This window comes from Triplophysa rosa, linkage group LG5 (assembly GCF_024868665.1).
Source record: "Triplophysa rosa linkage group LG5, Trosa_1v2, whole genome shotgun sequence".
NCBI lineage: Eukaryota > Metazoa > Chordata > Actinopteri > Cypriniformes > Nemacheilidae > Triplophysa > Triplophysa rosa.
In genome coordinates this window covers 13,781,803-13,803,682 of record NC_079894.1, presented here as the reverse complement: position 1 = coordinate 13,803,682, position 21,880 = coordinate 13,781,803, and the positions used below count along the sequence as shown (strand labels likewise).

The 21,880-nt window shown below is 43.3% G+C and overlaps 1 protein-coding gene across 1 annotated transcript; it reads left to right on the top strand.

Annotated features, from left to right (window-relative positions):
- Positions 1-1,154: 1,154 nt before the first annotated feature.
- Positions 1,155-21,557, top strand: sdr16c5a (short chain dehydrogenase/reductase family 16C, member 5a). Its single transcript, XM_057334229.1, has 7 exons — positions 1,155-1,401; positions 1,637-1,976; positions 7,496-7,627; positions 7,774-7,873; positions 9,551-9,695; positions 10,530-10,655; positions 21,038-21,557. Exons 2-7 carry the CDS (start codon positions 1,656-1,658, stop codon positions 21,132-21,134), a joined length of 921 nt encoding a protein of 306 aa, XP_057190212.1. The 5' UTR covers positions 1,155-1,401; positions 1,637-1,655; the 3' UTR covers positions 21,135-21,557.
- Positions 21,558-21,880: the final 323 nt, after the last annotated feature.

Sequence of the window (21,880 nt, the reverse complement as noted above, 5' to 3'; positions counted from 1 at the left end):
CTTTTGTTCTGACACTTTAATTTTTGCAATTTTACGTGTCTAATACATGCATGGGCAATTTACAACACACCAAAGACACAGAAAAAGACGTGTTCGCGCCATATGACCCTATATTATGGATTTTTGAAGATATACTTTTATACTATACTAAACACTGTATAGACCAGTCAGCATACACCGATCTGTTTTTCATTACATGGCTTTCTGCAGTGCTATTCTGCTCCTCTGCGTCTCTACAAATAAGATAACAAATTTTAAATCAAGTCAAAATGTGATGTCCATATAGCATATTTATTTGGTAGGTAGTTGGTATTTGTATCCTGATACTTACATTTACAACATAGGCTTAACCTTTGCAGTTAAGAAAGTAAACCGTAAATTGTCAAATGCTGAATGTTTGAGTATTTTAAAGCACCAACACTGGGATCTTGAAAAAGCTCATAATGATACGAAATAATGTCTGTTTGACAATCTACCATTATTGAATGGGTAAATTTATTTAAGGGTGGTGGTGTGGTAATTAAAGTATTTTGCATATTATCATATGCTGTATAAACTTGTATAAAAAGGTTTGGCATCTTACTAAGTAACGACTTTTGTCAGGTTTTCTTTGACATAAGGATTAGTAAACGATGACAGCATTGTCCTTTTTGGATTAACTAACGTTATCCCTTTATTCTGTGACTGGATGTGACTAGGTCGGACTGATAAAAAACCGTAGACACGTGAACCTGTGATTTGTGCAGCAGGCCAACAGCCTTCTTAAACGTGCTCAGATTAAATGGGCATGGTGTATAATCATTTTAATTTAGTTACGACTTACGTATGCCTATAACATAAACAGTTTTAATCAAGTAGAAGAAAATCGGTGTAAAACAAAGATATTAACTTCGTATTCGTTCCAAGACATTCACACGAGAAAATAACTGAAACGTTTAATTTCTAGATGCTTCAAAGTGACACGTGTTTATTAAGAAATGCAATTACATATATGTTACCTGTTTCACTCTGTCGAAAGACAGGAGCACACGCGAAACATTAAAGTTCGCGAGAGCGATTTGCGGTAGTTTGATGTCATACGCCGATCAGTCTGCGCAAACTCAGCACTGACGTACTTCCTACAAGTAAAATGTATAAGCCAACGAGCGGTGTGTGTTGAGTCATGTGATCTAAGCGCTAGAAATGTACTATAGGCTACCAGGTAAACTCGAAAGAACTTACTGTACTGGAGAAGTACTGCAGGTTCTCCACATGTATGAATCGGAGCAGTGGACAAAAAGTAACACGTGCCGCCGAACTCATGTCGGGTTCTTTATTTAAATTGGAACAACACATCTAACGTTATTTGTCAACTGACAGCAACCTACTGCTCGGGAACTTCGAATTTGACAAAACAAGAAGGTAAACAGTGCTATAATATTGCATTCCCAGGTAGAAGGCTTGTATTATATTGTTGAACGTTTCACGTCTTTTTATGCATTATCATTTGACTTCATTAATCTGAGAATCACTCTGCTATTTAACCAGCGTATTGAACTAAAATAATGACCACGCTGGTTTTCTGTAACTCCTGTGAAATCTGATAATGAGTGTGTTTTAGTCACACTGTGATTTATGTGAATATGTCATTCATAAGGTCACCTTCACATCTCAAAATGAACTTCCTCTTGGAGACTCTCCGTGTGATACTGTTTACCATCTACTACCCTGTGGAAGCCCTCATAAAATTACTCATCCCACCCAGGATGAAAGATGTGTCTGGTGAAATAGTGCTCATAACTGGGGCAGGCAGTGGTATCGGTAGGCTTATGGCCCTCGAGTTTGCCTCACTGGATGTTTCGCTGGTCCTGTGGGACATCAATGAGGACGGGTTAAAAGAGACTGCCAGGCAGGTGAAAGAAAAAGGAGCATCAAGCGTACATTACTACCAGTGTGACTGCAGCGACAGGGCAGTGGTCTACAGAGTGGCAGATCAGGTAAACCAGGTTCAAACTTGCTCATGTGTAAGAATGACCTGTCGGACTGGAATGAAGAGTATTCCATTCAAAACAAAAAAATGTCTTCTGTTAAATGTAATTGGAGTGACTGTTGAGTAATTAAACGTGATCTTTACTGCATTCACTGCTGTACGCAATAGAAATTTTGCTAATATTATTGTTAAGCATAATAGAAGGTGTTGTATCGCACAGCTGCAACACCTTAAAGCTTAAACTGACTCACTTTTATGGTTGAAGGTTAATAGGAACAACAGCACAGAAGACAATGCTTTATTTTACTGTGCAGTGTTTACATGGCAAATCACAATAATGTTTGTCACAGTATTGCGAAAGTATTATTTGTATTCATCTAAAATAACATGTTTAGAAATCAGCATGGCATACTTTGGGCAATATTTTATTTATAAGTGCTAGTTTAGCCTGTTTCTTAAAGTAGTTAACTTACAAAATAAATGTTCATGATAATTTACTCACCCCCATGTCATCCAAGATGTTTATGTATTTGTTTCTTTAGTCGAAAAGAAATTAAGGTTTTTGATGAAAACATTCCAGGATTTTTCGCCATATAGTGGACTTCAATGGACTCCAAATGGTTGAAGGTCAAAATAACAGTTTCAGTGCAGCTTCAAAGGGCTTTAAACGATACCAGACGATGAATAAGGGTCTTATCTAGCGAAACAAACCTGTTCTGCGATGCGCGTTCATGACTTCACGTAATACGTAATTACGTCAAAAACTTGCACGTTCAACTTGTAAACACGGACTCGGTACTTCCGCCTACGTCAAGCTTGACCTTTTCAACGTAATTACGTATTACGTGAAGTCATGAACGCGTATCGCAGAACAGAGCAAGGTGAGCATTTGTGTTTATAAAGCATATACATTTTAATTTATTTTAGAAAATGACCGATCGTTTCGCTAGATAAGACCCTTATTCATCGTCTGGTATCGTTTAAAGCCCTTTGAAGCTAGGGATGCACCGATTTTAAAGACAGAGTACCGATATTTTTTTCTGGTACTCGCCGATACAGGGCTCTAGACTAACTTTTTGCACTGGTGCGCCTAACTTTTTTTCTTAGGTGCACCAGCACAAAAGTTAGGTGCACCCAAATTTTCGACCGCATCGCATTTAACACCGCAGTTTTACCAGTTCACTTTTTTTTAAATCGATGTCTATGTAGGCAAAATTGACTTGTAAATGATTAACTAACAATCTGGTCAACATAAAGTTCTTTATTTGAAGCACAATTCTACAAGAAAGGTAACTTACTGAAAAAGTGTTGGTGCTTAAAGTGCTTCACTGAACTTAAATTTAAACTTAAAACATATCAAGATAAATGGACCAGGGCTTGACATAACCTGGGAGGTTGATGGCTCCGTGTCAGAGCATTGCTTATGATTTTCGGACGGATCAGGCCTTAACTTAATTAACATTATTCACGAAAAAGTTGTCAATCGTTCTTTTCATCTTCTCTCATTATCCACTCTGTTTAACTGACGGGCCTATAGGCTACTCACCTCTGTCTGACTGCAGCACACGCATTTTCACACGAACACACCAGAGGTTGCGCTAGACTTTTTTATTTTCCGTCATTTTAACTGACATGCTCGTAAAAAATCCGTCATAATCTATTATTACCCGTCACTATGGTGCAAGGTGGCTGTACGTGGTAGTATTTTCGTGACATCATCACGCTGTACTTGCGTCTCGGAACTTGTTGTATTTTAATACAACTGAATGCCCAATAAAGCCGTTGTTGTTCATATTCATCTACACTGCGTTCCAAATTATTATGCAAATGATATCTTTCTCTGGTTTTCCTAATTTGTCGATGCAAATGACAGTCAGTATAATTTTCAAGTAATCAACAGTTAGGGTACATTTGGAATTTAATTGAACAAACCTCCCACTGACAACAGTATTTATTTAAAAAATGAAAAACTCAAAATGCACTGTTCCAAATTATTATGCACAACAGAGTTTGAAAACATTTCATAGGTTGTAAAAAACTGAAAATGGTCATTTGCTGAATTTGCAGCATTAGGAGGTCATATTTACTGAAATCAAAAGCTATTTCAATCAAAAACATCCTAACAGGGCAAGTTACATGTTAACATAGGACCCCTTCTTTGATATCACCTTCACAATTCTTGCATCCATTGAACTTGTGAGTTTTTGGATAGTTTCTGATTGAATTTCTTTGCAGGATGTCAGAATAGCCTCCCAGAGCTGCTGTTTTGATGCTAACTGCCTCCCACCATCATAGATCTTTCGCTTGAGGATGCTCCAAAGGTTCTCAATAGGGTTGAGGTCAGGGGAGGATGGTGGCCACACCATGAGTTTCTCTCCTTTTATGCCCATAGCAGCCAATGACACAGAGGTATTCTTTGCAGCATGAGATGGTGCATTGTCATGCATGAAGATGATTTTGCTACGGAAGGCATGGTTCTTCTTTTTGTACCATGGAAGAAAGTGCTCAGTCAGAAACTCTACATACCTTGCAGAGTTCATTTTCACACCTTCAGGGACCCTAAAGGGGCCCACCAGCTGTCTCCCCATGATTCCAGCCCAAAACATGACTCCGCCACCTCCTTGCTGACGTCGCAGCCTTGTTGGGACATGGTGGCCATCCACCAACCATCCACTACTCCATCCATCTGGACCATCCAGGGTTGCACGGCACTCATCAGTAAACAAGACTGTTTGAAAATTAGTCTTCATGTATGTGTGGGCCCACTGCAACCGTTTCTGCTTGTGAGCATTGGTTAGGGGTGGCCGAATAGTAGGTTTATGCACAACTGCAAGCATCTGGAGGATCCTACACCTTGAGGTTTTCGGGACTCCCGAGGCACCAGCAGCTTCAAATACCTGTTTGCTGCTTTGCAATGGCATTTTTGCAGCTGCTCTCTTAATCCGATGAATTTGTCTGGAAGAAACCTTACTCATTCTGCCTTTATCTGCACGAACACTTCTGTGCTCTGAATCAGCCACAAATCTCTTCACAGTACGATGATCTCGCTTAAGTTTTCGTGAAATATCTAATGTTTTCATACCTTGTCCAAGACATTGCACTATTTGACGCTTTTCGGCAGCAGACAGATCCTTTTTCTTTCCCATATTGCTTGAAACCTGTGGTCTGCTTAATAATGTGGAACGTCCTTCTTAAGTAGTTTTCCTTTAATTGGGCTCACCTGGCAAACTACTTATCACAGGTGTCTGAGATTGATTTCAGTGATCCAAAGAGCACAGAGACACAATACCATCCATAAGTTTAATTGAACAATATAAAATTAAATGTTTACGACACTTAAATCCAATTTGCATAATAATTTGGAACGCAGTGTATATATTTAATGTTTTAATGTTTATGTTCATATGTGATTCGATCTGGGAAAACCCAACACATGGTGCAAATTTATATATTACAGTTTTTGATACCATATTCAAGCCCTTTCCAAATCAGTTTTTATTTTGCTTCGGCTGAAGCGCTATGATTTTCAGGAACGGAATTTGGAGGAAAACGGGTTTAAAGTTAAGTGATGAAAATAAAAGCACAACAGTCCAGTATCACAAGTAAAAGTCACTTTACAGTGGTAAAAGACTTACTCTAATAACAATTTAATAAAAAAAACATTTCCCAGTGTTGAAGTCTATGAAAATACTGTATAAAACCGTTTGAATAAAACGGAAGTTACGGAAAATGGTGCAGGGCACACTTAAAGAACGAAAGCTCTGCCATTATCACTACACAAGGAAACTCGCAAACATTACGGACAACAACTAATAAGCAGTGAAGCAAGTTTTACGTTGTTTATCATGTGCATAGTGTCTGGACTTTTGATCATCCCTTGTATGTTTTGCGATCGCAGTCCGGCTCGCATGAGCAGCTGACCGGGGATAACTCCCGGTGCTGCAGACGGGGAGCTGTCATCTCACAAAAACATTGTATGAAAAAACTTTGCATGCCGTAGTTTACACAGGACTGGCGGGAAATGTGCATTGATACTCCTTCATTCTGCATGTTATGTGGTTTACTTTGATAGGTGTCCCAGCTCGACATCCGACGGGTTTTCCCAGATCGCATCACATATGTCTAGTCAGTAACAATGACAGGTGAAAACATGCACATCCCTTCGCGAGCATATCACGCTCTAATGAAGGGAAACGGGAAGTTACAAATTGCCCTCATTGTAATCCGTCAAAATGACGGAAGGACGGACGGACAGCCTTCAGGTTTTTCCGTCACTGGTAAAACAAATAGAATTTTCGTTTAACGCGACCTCTGGTACAGACACGTACAGGAAAATCTGGACCACAGCCAATCAGAGGGGGGTCCGCCCTTCACTATCTCTGATTGGTTTAGACCACGATATGGGCCTAATGTGTGTCTGTTGTTGAATCACAGGGAGACTTTCAGAGTCGCAGAGACTTTTTTTCTCCCTCGAACGGCTGGTCGCACCGGTGCGAACTCAGATTTTTTTTAGTCGCACCATTGAGAAATAAGGTTGCAAAATCCCAAATTGGTCGCACTCTAGAGCCCTGCGATACCGATACCTGTAACCGATGCCTGTATAATGTACAATAATGTTAATAAACCAGTATCTTACTGGTACATTTTCTTTTTTCTTTTGTTTTTAGGTCTACTTAAATTGAAGTACAATTTTTTTAATCAAGTTCTATTTTTTATGATAAGTAGCACAATTTTACTAACACATTTACTTCAGTTAACTAAAGTAAACAATATACTCCGTGGTCAAATTATAACAAAATTAAGCGGGGTGGTGTGGAAAATGTGAGTGTATTATAACTTGTTCAAGTCAACCGGACTTTTATTTTGACGGGACGCCGCAAAGAGCGTATGTTTAAGTTAACCGGACTTTTATTTTGACGGATCGCCACAAATGGTGTTTGTTTATGTGTTCGTGTCCTCGTGCAGTGAAACGCTGGCGCTGAAAGCTCCACAAGCACAATGCGTTCAGTACACGCAACCGCGCCACTCTTTCACACACGGTAACGCAAAACAAGCAGAATACATATTTAAACAGTATCTGAATATTTCGTTAACTGTTACGTTAGCTGTTCAGCCCTAATTTCTTGTTAGGAAATGCCTGGATTCCGTCCGTGTTTTCCGCATTGCGTAAATCATAGGGCTCTATGTATATCACGTGAGGTATCGGTCTTTGGTATCGGTGTGTCATTACGAGTACGAGTATATGAGCTTGGTATCGGGCCGCATCCCTATTTGAAGCTGCACTGAACTGTAATTTTGACATTCAACCGTTTGGAGTCCTTTGAAGTCCACTATATGGAGAAAATCCTGGATTGTTTTCATCAAAAACTGACTAAAGAAACAAATACATAAACTTCTTGGATGAAATGGGGGTGAGTAAATTATCATGAACATTTATTTTGAAAGTGAACTACTCCTTTAAGGTAGGTAAGGATCAGCTGAAATGTTATTTTATATGCTTGCGTATTTTACTTCTTGTTCTTTTAGGTAAAAAATGAAATTGGTGATGTCACCATACTAATAAACAATGCAGGCATTGTGAGTGGCAAGAAATTCATGGAAACTCCTGACGCACTCATTGAGAAGACACTCAGAGTTAACGCAATGTCCCACTTTTGGGTAAGAGCACACTGATTACTAAATATATCCCCATAAATCTATTTATTTAGCAGTTGTTTTGCTGAATGTCATGCGCACAGTGCCATAATGTAGCCTAATAACCCCATTTTTTGTTTCTGTTCTGTATATGTGCTCCTGTGCTTTAGACATATAAAGCATTCCTGCCCACTATGATAGCTAAGAACCACGGACATCTGGTCAGTGTTGCTAGTTCTGCAGGCTTGATAGGGGTCAATGGACTGGCAGGTAGTAATTGTCCTCTAATCTGGTACACAACAGTTTTCTCTTGCCAGAGGTGCTTTCAGACATGTAATAAAGCCTTCCGGGGCTTAAAGGCCATTTAACAACCTATTTGGAAAGTTGACAGATCTCAGTATTTAAGTGTTTTAATGACATCTGTCATTAGAACGTTAGTTTGACAAACAGGTTTGAGGACAGCTGATAGGTGGGATTGACACCTGAAATAATTAAGAGAAGGTGGGAGAATGTGTTGTCTGGATCTGGTCATTATCAATTGTATTTTTCACATCCTTTATTGGTTTATGGTCAACACAACACCTAGACTGTGTATTCATTCACGAAACAGGATAAGTGTGGAGCGATTTTGATCACATTAATTATTCACACATAAAACACTATGTACACTTGCGTAGCCAGTTTCACATGCATAAAACCTAATTCACGTGCACAAATTATATATATATACATTCACAAAAACAATTCACGTGCGTAAAATAAAATTATATTCTCATAAAATAAGTTTCACAAACGCTAAATACAATTTACAGACGTACAACTGTGCACAAATATTTCGACAGTTTAAAATCGACAAGTTTATCATGGAATGTGAATGTGCAAATCGTCACTCACGTGTGACTCGCTTTGGATTTTTGTGTGTATTTTGAGAGACTTTTGGCAGCGCTGTCCCTCCCACTTGAGTTGTCGTCCTGTTTAGCCAATCAGATTCAACCTTACCATTCAACCAATCATAACCGCGGAGAGCACAGACCTCCAAGAAGATGGCTATGCGCACCTTTTGCCAGCTTGACTCACTTCCTGTGTTGCCAATTTAGTAATTTTTCAGCCCCCTTCAGCGAGATATTTTCCAAAAAGCGGCTAGCTACAAATCTAGCGACTATCTGAATATACCTTAGCCTCAAATCTGTATGGGGTTTGCTCTCCCAAGGCGCAGGATGCGGTCTATCTGCAGGATTTCTACTATCTATTCGGTTCAGTGAACGAGTGAACGATTTATTGTGTGGCTGTTTAATGTTTTAATACAGCATCACAGCTTGGAGAGTAGAGGAGCGAAGCTGTACAGTACAAACGAGCCTTTAGTGCTAACACTAGTGCTCGTTGAGTTCTGTGCTCTCCGCGGTTATGATTGGTTGAATGGTAAGGTTGTATCTGATTGGCTAAACAGGGTGACAACTCAAGTGGGAGGGACAGCGCTGCCAAGAGAGTCTCAAAATACACACACACACAAATGCGATTCACACGTGAGTGACGATTTGCATTTGCACATTCACATTCCATGATAAACTTTTTAAACTTTTGAAATATTTGTGAATAATATTTAGCGTTTGTGAAACTTATTTTATGAGAATATAATTTTATTTTACGCAGGTGAATTGTTTTTTGTTAATGTTTATATATAATTTGTGCACGTGAATTAGGTTTTACGCATGTGAAACTGGCTACGCAAGTATACATTGTGTTTTATGTATGAATAATTAATGAGATCAAAATCGCTCCATAGATAAGAGACTATCAAATGACATGTATTGTACATTCCTGTAATGTTTCTATATGCTTTTGTCCCATCACTCATTGCTACAGACAGTAGTTTTCATTGAGCAGCTGTTTTAAATGCCTAAAAGAACTTCACCTTGAGGTGTCACTACCCACCCTCTCCCCGCCCAGATTATTGCGCAAGCAAGTTTGCAGCTGTGGGTTTTGCTGAGTCGGTAGCCCTCGAGCTAACAGCTGAGGGAAAAGATGGAGTCAAAACTACGATCGTCTGTCCATACTTCATCAATACGGGGATGTTTGATGGCTGCGGAACAAAGTAAGCTGTCACACACTTCACACCCAACCACATTTTTTCTTCTTTATCAGACGCACGCACCTGGCCTGAAGTTAACTTCCGGTCTGTGTTTGGTTATAATATAACAATTTTGGGCCACTTAACGTTGTTGCCGTTGAAACCGTCTATAACCTTTTTTATAAAATTGCTACCTTTGTAGTAATGGTATCTCTCTGTATCACATCACTCCCAAATTGTCAATAGGAGATTATGTCAAGGCTGCAATCTCAGTTCTCTTGTTTTTTTTTTTATTAGGCTTCATCAGAATCTCTGTAGGCAGGATTTCGCACACTGTTTGTGATATTTATGCAATCAAAATAAAGACACAGACTACAGTGGAAATGCCTGTGCTTTATGAAGCAAGACAAATAAAGTGCTGCTTTACACAAAACGTAGCTGCATTTGATCAGATTGAAGCTAGTGACATTTTAGGGCTGTTTGTTGAACAGGGTAACTCACTGCTGTTGTCAATAGTAGTAATATTGCCGGGGGCTGCTTCTGCATTGCAGTGATGGAGTCAATTGTCTTGGTTTAAGGACATTCACAGGACTGTTGGAAAGTAGAATTATTCATTATGTTCTTTTGAAGTTGTTGTTGAAACGCTTCATCACTATGTTCCTTTATAGAGAATTTAAAATTACACCTACATGACAAGAATGTTAAAAATAATGAGACTACCATGGTTTTGGATGTACAGTATATCATGTTTGAGCATGTTTTTGGGCATACAGTATATCATAGTAGTATTTGTCAAAGTACCTTAGAATTCTGTTAAAAGAGCAGAAAGAGAAAAACAGTATAATTTACTGTGTGCAGATGGCCCCGACTGCTGCCCATCTTGAAACCAGAGTATGTTGCCAAGAGGATCGTCAGTGGGATTCTATCAGATCAAGTTTACATTTTACTTCCATGGTCCTTGTACATTTTACTGGCTGTGAAATGGTAAGTTCCCACTGAATGGTTATCTTTAATGTGACACAACTATGTTCTCTCCTTTCTGTAAAACCTCTGAGTTGTCAAAGTCAAAATATTGGTTTTATTACAATGTATGGTCACTGTCGGACTGAAAACTTGTATTTCGTTATATAGTTCTATTTTTTATAAATCATTAGCTACTTTTGGTCACCCTTCATGTTTGTCTGTGAGTTTTAGAAAATTTTAAGCAAAAAAGGTATTGAAAAAAGGTTGTCAACACGTTGAATATTGAAAACAGTTTCTGTAAAGTGCCAGTTTTGGAGATACAAGCTTTCAGTCTGACAACGACAATGGTATACTTTGGCAGAGGTATGAATGACAAAGCCTGTGTAAGACACAATATGTAAAATATTCTATTGTTACATGAAGATAAACAATAACAGTCCAAACATCATTTTAAAGCATGGTTCAATTTCACAGACAAGGCTTAAAGCTAGTCCCAGACTAAAATGAATGTGTGACATTGTCTTAACTGAATATAACTTTCCCAGAAATATCTTAAAATATATCAGTGTCATTGTTTTGTGTCAAGATGCACACCAGTGATGTATTCTTTGAAGGCATTTTTATAAAAGCAACATAAATATCTTAATTCAACTAAGGGATAGTCCTGGCTTAAGCTAAACCGTGTCTGTGAAACCTGGCCGTAATGTACAGTAGTTCAACTATTTTTTTCATTCTATTTCATCTGAAGCTACAGGTCTACTTTTTGTTTTTCTTGCATCATTCGTTACACTAGGAATGCAACTGCCTCTCCACATCCTGCAACCTTGTATAAACAATGTGACAGCCCCATTTACACAGCAGAAGCAAACCTGCATAACAATGCGTAAACCAATAGCCATTGGTAATACACTTTTCAATGACTGCGGATACAAACAGTAGAGCTCTGCCCTCATGTCAAAACCAATTGAAAGTTAAACCTGTATTTGGTGTTATCTTCGAAAAGACTTGGGTCAGGGATGTGACATGAATTATTCTATTGGAGTCCATTCAAATAAAATCTGCGGTGTGGTGAAGAAGAGGGCAATGGGTCTGAGAGATTGTCTGGAGTGAGAACGTCTCCGGTTACTGTCGTAACCTCGGTTCCCTGAGAAGCGGGAACGAGACATTGCGGAAGCTTCCGCATATGGGAACTCCTCCCTTCTCACCTCTCCTGAAGTCTTATTGGATAACACCAGTGAAACTGGCCAATTGTCGCGCTCGCAACCGAATGTAATTACTGGTGACCAGAGAGTATAAATACAGTGCACAGCGACAATATCTCAGAATCTGCGAAAGAACGCCTCCAAGGCTGACACGCGACGAACACGGCGGCTAGCGCAATGTCTCGTTCCCGCTTCTCAGGGAACCGAGGTTACGACAGTAACCGGAGACGTTCCCTATCGAGAGCGGTCTCTCGACATTGCAGAAGCTTCCGCATATGGGAACTGTATACAATCCCGCCGTGAGAGTAGCAAGACAGCCGTAACCGACCGCATACACTCACCAGTGTTAAGCACACAGATGAACCAATTGTGAAGTCGCCTTGAAGAGCCCGCAGCTGATTGGCTGAGACAGACCAATGAGCTGCAAGAATGGTCTTCTACAAAATTTGCATATCTCAGCCAAAGAAATGAGTGGGCTGCACTGAGACAGGGCAGACACCACAATAGTAAAAGTCAGCGCGGAAGTCCGGGCAGATATAATGCAAGTCCAGTAACACCAAGCACAGAGTTAACAGTAACACGGTAACAACTGCACAATATACTGTAGGAGATCAGCAACTAGGTAACATTGAGCTGTCCGTACTCACCGAGAGGACATGTGAGGCTAATGAGGATACATCCAGCCTGTAGAATCTGGCGAAGGTGTTCTGTGAAGACCAGCCAGCCGCACAACAGATATCCTTAATAAAAAAGCCTCTAGCCCAAGCCCACGAAGAGGCAACAGCCCTAGTTGAGTGAGCCCTGATGCCGAAAGGGCAGGCCTGCCCTTAACTCTCATACGCCAGGTTGATAGCGTCCACCACCCAGTGAGAGAGCCTCTGTTTAGAGACAGCCCGACCTTTAGACCCCCCGCCGTAGCACACGAAGAGCTGATCAGACAGCCGAAACCCGGCCGTACGATCAATGTAAGCCCTCAAAGCCCTAACCGGACACACAGCCCTCTGAGCGTCAGCATCACACGAGGCAGACGACTTGGAAGACAAAGCGGGCAACGAAATAACCTGCTCTCTGAACGGGGTAGACAGGAACTTAGGCACATAACCCGCCTTCGGCCGTAGAGTGACGCTGCAGTCGCCGGCCCCAAAACGAATGAAATCCGCGCCGATAGAAAGCGCACATAAATCCCCAATGCGTTTTGCCGAAGCAAGAGCGAGAAGGAGAACGGCTTTAAGAGAGAGCTCCCTTATAGAAACAGCTTCCAACGGCTCGAACAGGGGCAGAGAGAGAGCCCTCAGCACCAGAGACAAATCCCACGGAGGTACTGAAGGAGATCGCGAGGGAAACAGCCTCCGAGCGCCTCTCAAAAATCTGACCACCAATGCATGCCTACCGATCGATTGCCCATCAACCGGGGAACGAAACGAGGCGATAGCAGCCACGTAAACCTTCAGCGTGGACAGGAGGCCACCATTATCCATCCTGTATTGTAGAAAGCGTAACACATCAGACACAGGACATGACACCGGGTCTATACCGCACTCAATACACCAATTCTTAAATACATCCCATTTCAGAGCATATAAGCGTCTAGTGGAAGGCGCCCGAGACTCCACAATAGTGTCAAGCACTCTCTGAGGGAGGGGTTCTAAGACCCCTGAAGCGGCCAGGCATGGAGGCTCCACAAATCCGGGTTGGGGTGCCAAATCGAGCCGTTCGCCTGAGATAACAGGTCGCCCCTGAGGGGAATCCACCACGGAGAGGACACCAGTAACTCTCTCAGGTCCGGGAACCACGGCTGATTCGGCCAAAACGGAGCAACGAGGATCACCGACGCTCTCTCCTCTCTGATCTTGCCCAGCACAAGGGGCAGAATCTTCACCGGAGGAAAAGCGTAAAGCCGGGCGTCCGGCCAGCGCATCGTCAGAGCGTCCGTCTCCCTGGGGGAGCGTGGCAGCGAGAAGAACAGCGGACAGTGTGTGTTCTCGCTCGTCGCGAACAGATCCACCTCCGCCTTCCCGAAGCGATCCCAGATCATCCGTACTGAGTCGGGGTGAAGTCTCCATTCCTCTTGGGAAAGACCTCCCCTCGAGAGCATATCCGCTCCGTAGTTCAAATGACCGGGGATATGCGCTGCCCTGATGGAAAGCAGGTGCTGGTCTGCCCACAGCAGCAGCCTCGCAGCCAGCTCGAAAAGGGCTCTGGAGTGGACCCCTCCTTGGCGATTGATGTACGAAACCACGGACGTGTTGTCGGTGCGAATCAATACATGACGCTGCATCACCTGAGGCCGAAAAGTCTGCAGAGCTAAGAACACCGCCATCAGCTCCAGCCGATTTATGTGCCAACTGCTCAGAGATGGCGACCACAGACCCGACGCCGGCCTGCCTTCGCACACTGCACCCCAGCCCGAGGAAGACGCATTTGTCGTTACCACCGTGCGTGTTGTCACAAGCCCCAGGGGAACGCCCTGGCTGAACATGCTCCAGTCGCACCACGGTTCCAAAGGCATCTGTGAGTTATCCTCACGCGCGTACGACCCGAGGACCATGCTCTCCGTGGAACTTGACTCTTTAGCCACAGCTGCAGAGGACGCATGTGCAAAAGACCCAGGTGGCAGACTGGTGATGCTGACGCCATCAGTCGCAGAAGTCTCTGAAATACCCTTAGCGGAACGGACCGGTTCAGGCTGAAGGCGCGCAGTGCGGCGGAGATGGACTCCATATGCTCCTGAGAGAGGCGGGCGTGCATCTCCACTGAGTCGAAACATACCCCTAAATATGTTATGGACCGACTCGGCAGAAGCTTGCTCTTCGGCACGTTCACCCGCAGCCCCAGGCATGACAAGTGACGAAGCAGCGTCTGCGTATGACTGACAAGCACATCTCGTGAATGGGCTAGAAGCAGCCAGTCCTCCAGATAGTTCAGAATGCGCATACCACTCGCTCTGAGAGGGGAAAGCGCTGCGTCCACGCATTTCGAGAATGTGCGTGGAGCCAATGCCAGTCCGAACAGCAGCACAGCAAACTGGTACGCCGCTCCGTCGAACGCGAACCGCAGGAAGCGCCGGTGGCTCTGGGCTATCTGAACGTGAAAGTATGCATCCTTCAGATCCACGGACGCAAACCAGTCCCCGGGACGAACTTGCGCCAGGATCTGTTTTAGCGTAATCATTCTGAACGCCCTCTTGTGAAGCGCTCGGTTGATGGGTCTCAAATCCAAAATAGGACGGAGTCCGCCATCTCTCTTGGGCACCACAAAATACCGGCTGTAGAAACCGCACTCTACCTCGCTTGGAGGAACCCGCTCTATCGCTCTTTTCCCGAGCAGGCTGTGAATCTCCTGTCTCAGCACCGGAGCGTTGCACAGCAATGTGAGTGACGGGACAACTCTGCTGAAGCGGGGGGGCCTGCGTCTGAACTGAAGGGAATACCCGTGTTCTATCACATTTAGCAGCCACGGAGAGATACCCGGAATGGCTTTCCACGCACTCAGAAACATGCATAGCGGCCGAATTACCTCGGGCGATACAGTTTGCTGATATTCCGGAGACGCACTCTGCCCTCGCGAGGCTAATTGCACTGGCGGGGGAATGTGAAGCGCGTTAGGCTCCGGCCGCCGCTCGCCCACGGGAGCTACCGTGGGCAAGGGGATGCCGGTTATAACATATTCTAACTGTGGCTTCGCGCTGCACCGTGGCAGGGCAGGGGACACAGTGTGGTGTGAGTGAAGGGGAGAGAGCTCCTTTTGTGAGGAGGTAAGTGCTTTTAATACATGTACACACACAACATTTTGAGCATTGCAACAATCGCCTGCAACAGCGGGGGAAACAAGATGCAAACGGCGCCGCTTGAGCACCGGTCCGCTCACGAACTCTCCCCTCCTCTCTGCAGACCCGTCAGGAAGGCGGCTTGGCAGCCGAAGACACCTCGATGACCTCTCTTCTGCCCGTACTTCTTCCTAGCTGGGGCAGACCACTGCTTAGGCCGGACGTCCGGCCCAGGGTCTCGGGGAGCCGAAGCCGCGGCAGCGGGCTGCTTAGCCGGCCTGTTGGAAGAGCGCGAAGCAGACGAGGATCTCGCTCTCGGCGCCGGCTGCAACGAACGGCGAGGAAGCACGTGGCTCATGGCTTTTGCGCGCTTCTGCGCCTCCGCGAAGCGTTCCGACACCGACTCCACGACTTCCCCGAAGAGACCAGAGGGAGTAATGGGAGCGTTGAGCAGCGACTTCCGGTCAGCGTCCTTGAGGTCCGCCAGCGTCAGCCACAAATGGCAGTGAAGGACGACCATGAAACCCATCGACCTGCCGATAGCCTGTGCGGTGCGCTTCGTCGCCATCAGCGCGAAGTCCGTCGCCGCCCTCAGGTCCTTCACAGCGTCCGCATTCAAGGCGCCCCCATCCAGCGCCTGCAGAATCTTCACCTGAAAGACCTGTAGAACCGCCATCGAGTGCAGCGCAGAGGCTGCCTCCCCGGCGGAGGTGTACGCCTTGTCGGCGAGGTGGGCGGTAAACCTGCACGGCTTCGACGGCAGACCTTGTCCCGCGCTCAGCGAAGAGGAGGAGAAGCACAGATGTACAGCGAGGGTCTCCTCCACGGGCGGCATGCGGGTATAACCGTGGGCCTCCGCCCCGTCCACGTGGGCGAACATAACCTGTGTGGCAGCGTGGACTCGCGCTGATTGAGGGGCCGTCCACGACTTAACCACGTGCTCGTGCACATCAGGGAAAAAAGGAGTACTCCTCTTTGGTGCAGCCTGGCGGCGGCCGCTTGAAAGTACCAGGAATCGAGCTTACTTTTAGCTGGCTCCTCCGGGGCGCTCCAGCTAAGGTCGAGCTCCTTAACGGCCTTTTCCAGCACCCTCACGAACTCCTCCTGGAGGTCTGGGGTGCTCTCCGAGTCGTTGCGGTCCCGCTCCGACTCCGCCCAGTCCTTCACAGAGGCCGAGATGGACATAGAGTCGTCGTCTTCCTCGTCGAGGCCGAAGGAAATGGCATCCGCAACGGCGGGAGGGGGACGAAGTCTCTCCTCAGTGAACATGACCGGGGAACGAGGCAACGGCAGAGGACGGCAGCCCTGAGCCGGGTCGTCGTCGTCGCCGCCGCCGCCACCACGTGGCATGGGTGGGCCCACCAGCGGCCCTTTGGCGGCAGTGGGCCTCGACCCGAATAATCCTCGAGCAACGTTCCTGCGAGTCCTCAAGACACGCGCCGGCAGGTCAGCACAGTGCGCGCAATCAGACTCTCCGAACGCCGCCTCAGCGTGGGCTAGGCCCAGGCAGGCGATGCAATGCTCGTGCGTATCCTGCGGGTCCATGGGACCCGCGCAAAGAAAACAGAAGGCGGCCATCGGATGAAGAAGCTTCTGACGATATCAACGATGGCAGCGTGAAAGAGAAGATTCTGAGGTATTGTCGCTGTGCACTGTATTTATACTGTCTGGTCGCCAGTAATTACATTCGGTTGCGAGCGCGTCAATTGGCCAGTTTCACTGGCGTTATCCAATAAGACTTCAGGAGAGGTGAGAAGGGAGGAGTTCCCATATGCGGAAGCTTCCGCAATGTCGAGAGACCGCTCTCGATAGGGAACTAAAGATCAGAATCTAACCTTGCAGATCTTTGAAACACAGTGTTTGTGCATGTGTAGATTTACTCAAATGAGTGTTGGCATTAAAGCAGGCCTCGACATTAACACTTGTCCGGGACAAGTGAATGTTTTGTATGGGCAACTGAGAGAGAATTGTACTTGCCCGACCGGACAAGTAACTTGAAAAAAAAAACAGTGCGACATTGTAGCAAAGCTCAATAAAACGGAAGGAAGGAGGTGGGAACCGGCGAACATTCAAACACTTTAATCAAAAATAAATAAACAATAAACAGCAGTAAAAACAGGCCGACAGCACCTCACGGACGACTGCCGGCCACACGAACATAAACAAAACTTAACATTTCCGGGCCCGGTCCTCTCTCGTCGGCAGTCCCGTCGCTCGTCATCTTATGCTCCCGAGCTCCCCCGTGAGGCATTCGGGACCGGTGCGCGTACAGCTGATACTCATTATCACTCACGCCACCGGCCCCGCCTTCCTGCCCCACGGCTCTCGTCCTGCCTTCCTCGCTACAGACATATAGAATAATAAGAATATGTGCATTAGACAGAGCTGTGTGTTTGTCGTGGTTGTGCTTGTTTGTGTGACAATAATCAATGCGCACCACACTGAGTCCATGCGGACGCGGAATCCTGTTATTGAAATGTCATCTGGCTGTTCTGCGTGTCTGAGTGAATTATGTGCACAGTTTAACATACAACACGAGTGATGGTCGGGGATTTATCTGCGTCTGTACTGTATGAGGATATGAACACATGAATTTCATCTCCAGAGTTGCTCTGAGAGTTTTTCTTACGATCGTTTTACTGTTTGAGAGAAGCTATCTGCAAACAAGCGTCTTACCGAAGACCCGTCAAAATAAAAGTCCTGTTAAATTGAACAGACAAAAAATACTGTAGTGTGTGTACTATAGTATTTGCTATTGAAAATTGAAGTGCCCTTGTAGTAAATTGATAAACACTGTATACTATAGTAAAGTTAAAAAACAATATAGTAAGAATTTTACTGCAGTTTACTATAGTAAACACTATAGTATCCTACAGTAATTTATGTGGACAAATATACCACTATTGTATAGTTAAAAAAGGAAAAACACAGAACTTAGAAATATTAAAACAAATTTAGGTAATCTAATCATTTATCCATCTGTATGTAACATTAATGTCTTTTGTCAGTTATCTGCCTATTCATAATGAACTACACTTGCACATTTATGCCTGTGCTACCAAACTTTAAACCTCTCTAGCACCTGTGCTATGTGCAAAAAAAGTTAACTTGCAGCCTTAACCGACGATAAATATCATGTGATTTATGCACAGCTTTTGAGTGAAGTACGGGAAAATGCTGCTGCATCCGAAAGCCAGAGGGCGCTCTTGTGCGGAAACTCCAAATACGCACTGCAGAAGAAGACCATAACATGTTATAGAATCTAGGAAATGCCTATGGACAGCTTTTTATCACTGTTACTCAAGACTCATCAGGTAAATCATCGTGCAGCCCTATAACCAAATTCAGGTGGCCAAAGCGGACACTAGTTAAAATGCATAGAAGCAAACTTGACCAATCTAAATCCGAAACAATTATATTTATTATAATTCAAATGAAATATCATTTTTTTTAGTAATATAATTTTTTTCAAGTATTTTTTGTAGTGGACAAGTGAATGACAAATTTACTTGTCCGAAGGACAACCACATGACAATGCATAATGTCAAACCCTGATTAAAGCATTTGTATGTTATTCCGTTTGAAGCAATCTTGTAAGTAATTTTGTGGAGAGGTCTCATTCTTATATTAATTAATTCGGAAGATTCCTTGCATTCCCCATGAATCGAACCTATGACCATGGAGTTAAAGGGATACTCCACCCAAAAATGAAAATTCTGTCATCATTTACTCACCCTCAAGTTGTTCCAAATCTGTGTAAATGTCTTTGTTCTGATGAACACAAAGAAAGATATTTGGAAAAATGTTAGCAACTGACATTTCTGTGACATTATTGACTACCATAGTAGGAAATTCTGTTGAACACAAAATTAGATATTTTGAAGAATTTAGGAAAACAAACAGGCACCTTTGACAATCATATTAATTTTCAGAAATCATATTTTTCCAAATATCTTTTTTTGTGTTCAACAGAACAAAGAAATGTATACAGGTTTGGGTGGAGTATCCCTTTAAAAAATAATAGAATTGTCAGGAGATATAAAACACTGCTTTAAAGAGTAAATATTCCTTGATTTTTAAGGTCCTATTTTGGTTTATGTAGTATCCAACAACAAGTTTACGTACATACGAGGTGTAAAAACACTATTATTTTGTTATAATAGGCAGTTATTCTACTCTCCTTGACTGACTCTCAAATGATTCGTTCGGCGAATCATCCATCTAATCCCCTCCTTTCCACCACCTTACTCTGATCTGATTGGTCAGATCATATGATTGGTCTACCGCGAACGAGGCTCACGAGCTACAGTGTTAGGGGGAGAAGCGTGACGTTTTTGCGGGCAGTCCTAGCAAAACGTAGGCGGGGACTATATCCGCGGCAGTTCGCGAATCGGACTAGGGCACGACTCATTTGCATGATTCAGAGTCGACTCCCTTTTTCCAAGCCAATAATTGTGTTATTCATTCACCTTCGGCTTTACAACTTGGGAGACTGCTTACATTCACACACGGCAACATTACACACTGCATGAAATGTAATTTACATGATCTCGTAATATGTACTCTTTAAACATTGCTTTCTCATTTCATTGTAAATAAAGACACTTGGGAATGATATACATTGCTGTGCCACAACTGTGGCATTTGTATTTAATCCATGTATTCATATGGATGAATAGGTGCATTATGTGAATTGAGAAACTCATACAACATCATAAAAGAGTTTTGGGTTGATGCTGCAACCAGTTCAGCAAGTTGTAGGACTCGCACGTGAAATGTGTTCCAACTAATGATGCAAAGAAGCCCGTCCTGTGTTTCATAACACCTCCAACCCAGTTGTAGACTGAAAACAGGCCTCTTAAAATCCTCTTACTTATGCAGCTGTGACAATTACTGATGCCAGTACTGGCAAACTCGGGCAGATAAAGCAACACCTGTTTGCGTGGGCTGTGAGACGGACTTCAGCACATAAAATTGGCCAATTAATTCCAACCTCTGTTTGGTCTTGAATGTGTTCTGGACAGCAGAGCCATAATTATCAAGGTTCCAGTATCTGAATAGGAAGTAGTTTTATTAACTATTATAATGTTCTCTGTGTTTTGTAAAAGAAAAACATATTTAAAACGGTCTGTCTGGTTGTAATCATATAATTAAGTCATCAAATAACACATTTGATGTAATAATATTCTAGTATGAGGCTGGGAATTTAGAATCTGTCCATTAGGTGATGATTAGGAGTAAATGTTCTAATTTTCAGCCCTGGTTATTATTTTCTGTCACACATTTCTGCCGCCGTGCTTAAATTTGAAATGATTGCAGCACATGCTCTTTAATGGTACAAAGGCATATGGTGTTTCATCAGTTTGTTTGATGTCATGTGAGCTGTTTGTTCAGAGAATACTGAAGTATACTTTATTCTTGTTGTTTCTTCGCAGTTTGGTTCCCCACAAGCAATCAGTCATCCTTGGTATGTACTTCGGAGCCTTCAATTTCATGGACGCTTTCAAAGGACGAGAAAAGAAACGGGACTAAACAATTTAATAGATGTTTAATAAAGGTTGCTTGTCATTTTTAATCGTTTGAACTACCTCTGCCAAACAAATATGTCTTATGACATAAGTAATAAGGGTCCAATACAAAAAATTCTGTATTGTTTAGATAAATTGGGTTTTACACTTGTAGCAGTGTACAGTAATAACAGTAACAGCAATGTCAGATGTCCTTTATCTATGTGGTACACTTGACTGAATAAGCATGTAAGCAATAAGCATCAAATATCTACTTTTTACATTACCACTATTTGTACCGATATAAGTGTTTACTAATACTTTCACTAAAATTTTGTACAACTGTTTGAGGCTTTAATGTTCCTTTTAAGCATGTCAAAGAAAACACTGATTTACTGGCTGGAGAAAAAATAAAAGGTTTCGTTTAGAGCTTTACGTTGAATTTTTTTATCGGTCTAGAATTGCGTGCAAATGGCACCATCTAGTGTATGTCCAATGACACTTGCCTTTCACAAAAAATATGTTGAAAATAATAGCAAGTTTGTTAACTAGCAAATGCATTGGTGTATGATTATACAGGTCTGTCTGCAAACATTTACTATTTTTTACACTAGCAGTTTGGCCCAAACAGAGAAATATGCAGTTTAGCAAGCATGTTTTGCTTGAGCAGATTCACTCTGAGCTTTGTATTAAAAAAAACAAAATAGTTATACAGAATATAGAATAAAGTTAGATGCCTTTTTTGGAGCCATAGAAGAACTGAACCTGCAG

What these genes read in the sequence shown, in the direction of transcription:
- sdr16c5a (XM_057334229.1), top strand. Translation starts at nt 1,656, where the DNA reads ATGAACTTCCTCTTGGAGACTCTCCGTGTGATACTGTTTACCATCTAC. An exon ending in AGGGGTCAATGGACTGGCAG is followed by an intron (nt 7,874 to 9,550) that starts GTAGTAATTGTC and finishes CTCCCCGCCCAG; the next exon opens with ATTATTGCGCAAGCAAGTTT. An exon ending in TTTGATGGCTGCGGAACAAA is followed by an intron (nt 9,696 to 10,529) that starts GTAAGCTGTCAC and finishes TACTGTGTGCAG; the next exon opens with ATGGCCCCGACTGCTGCCCA.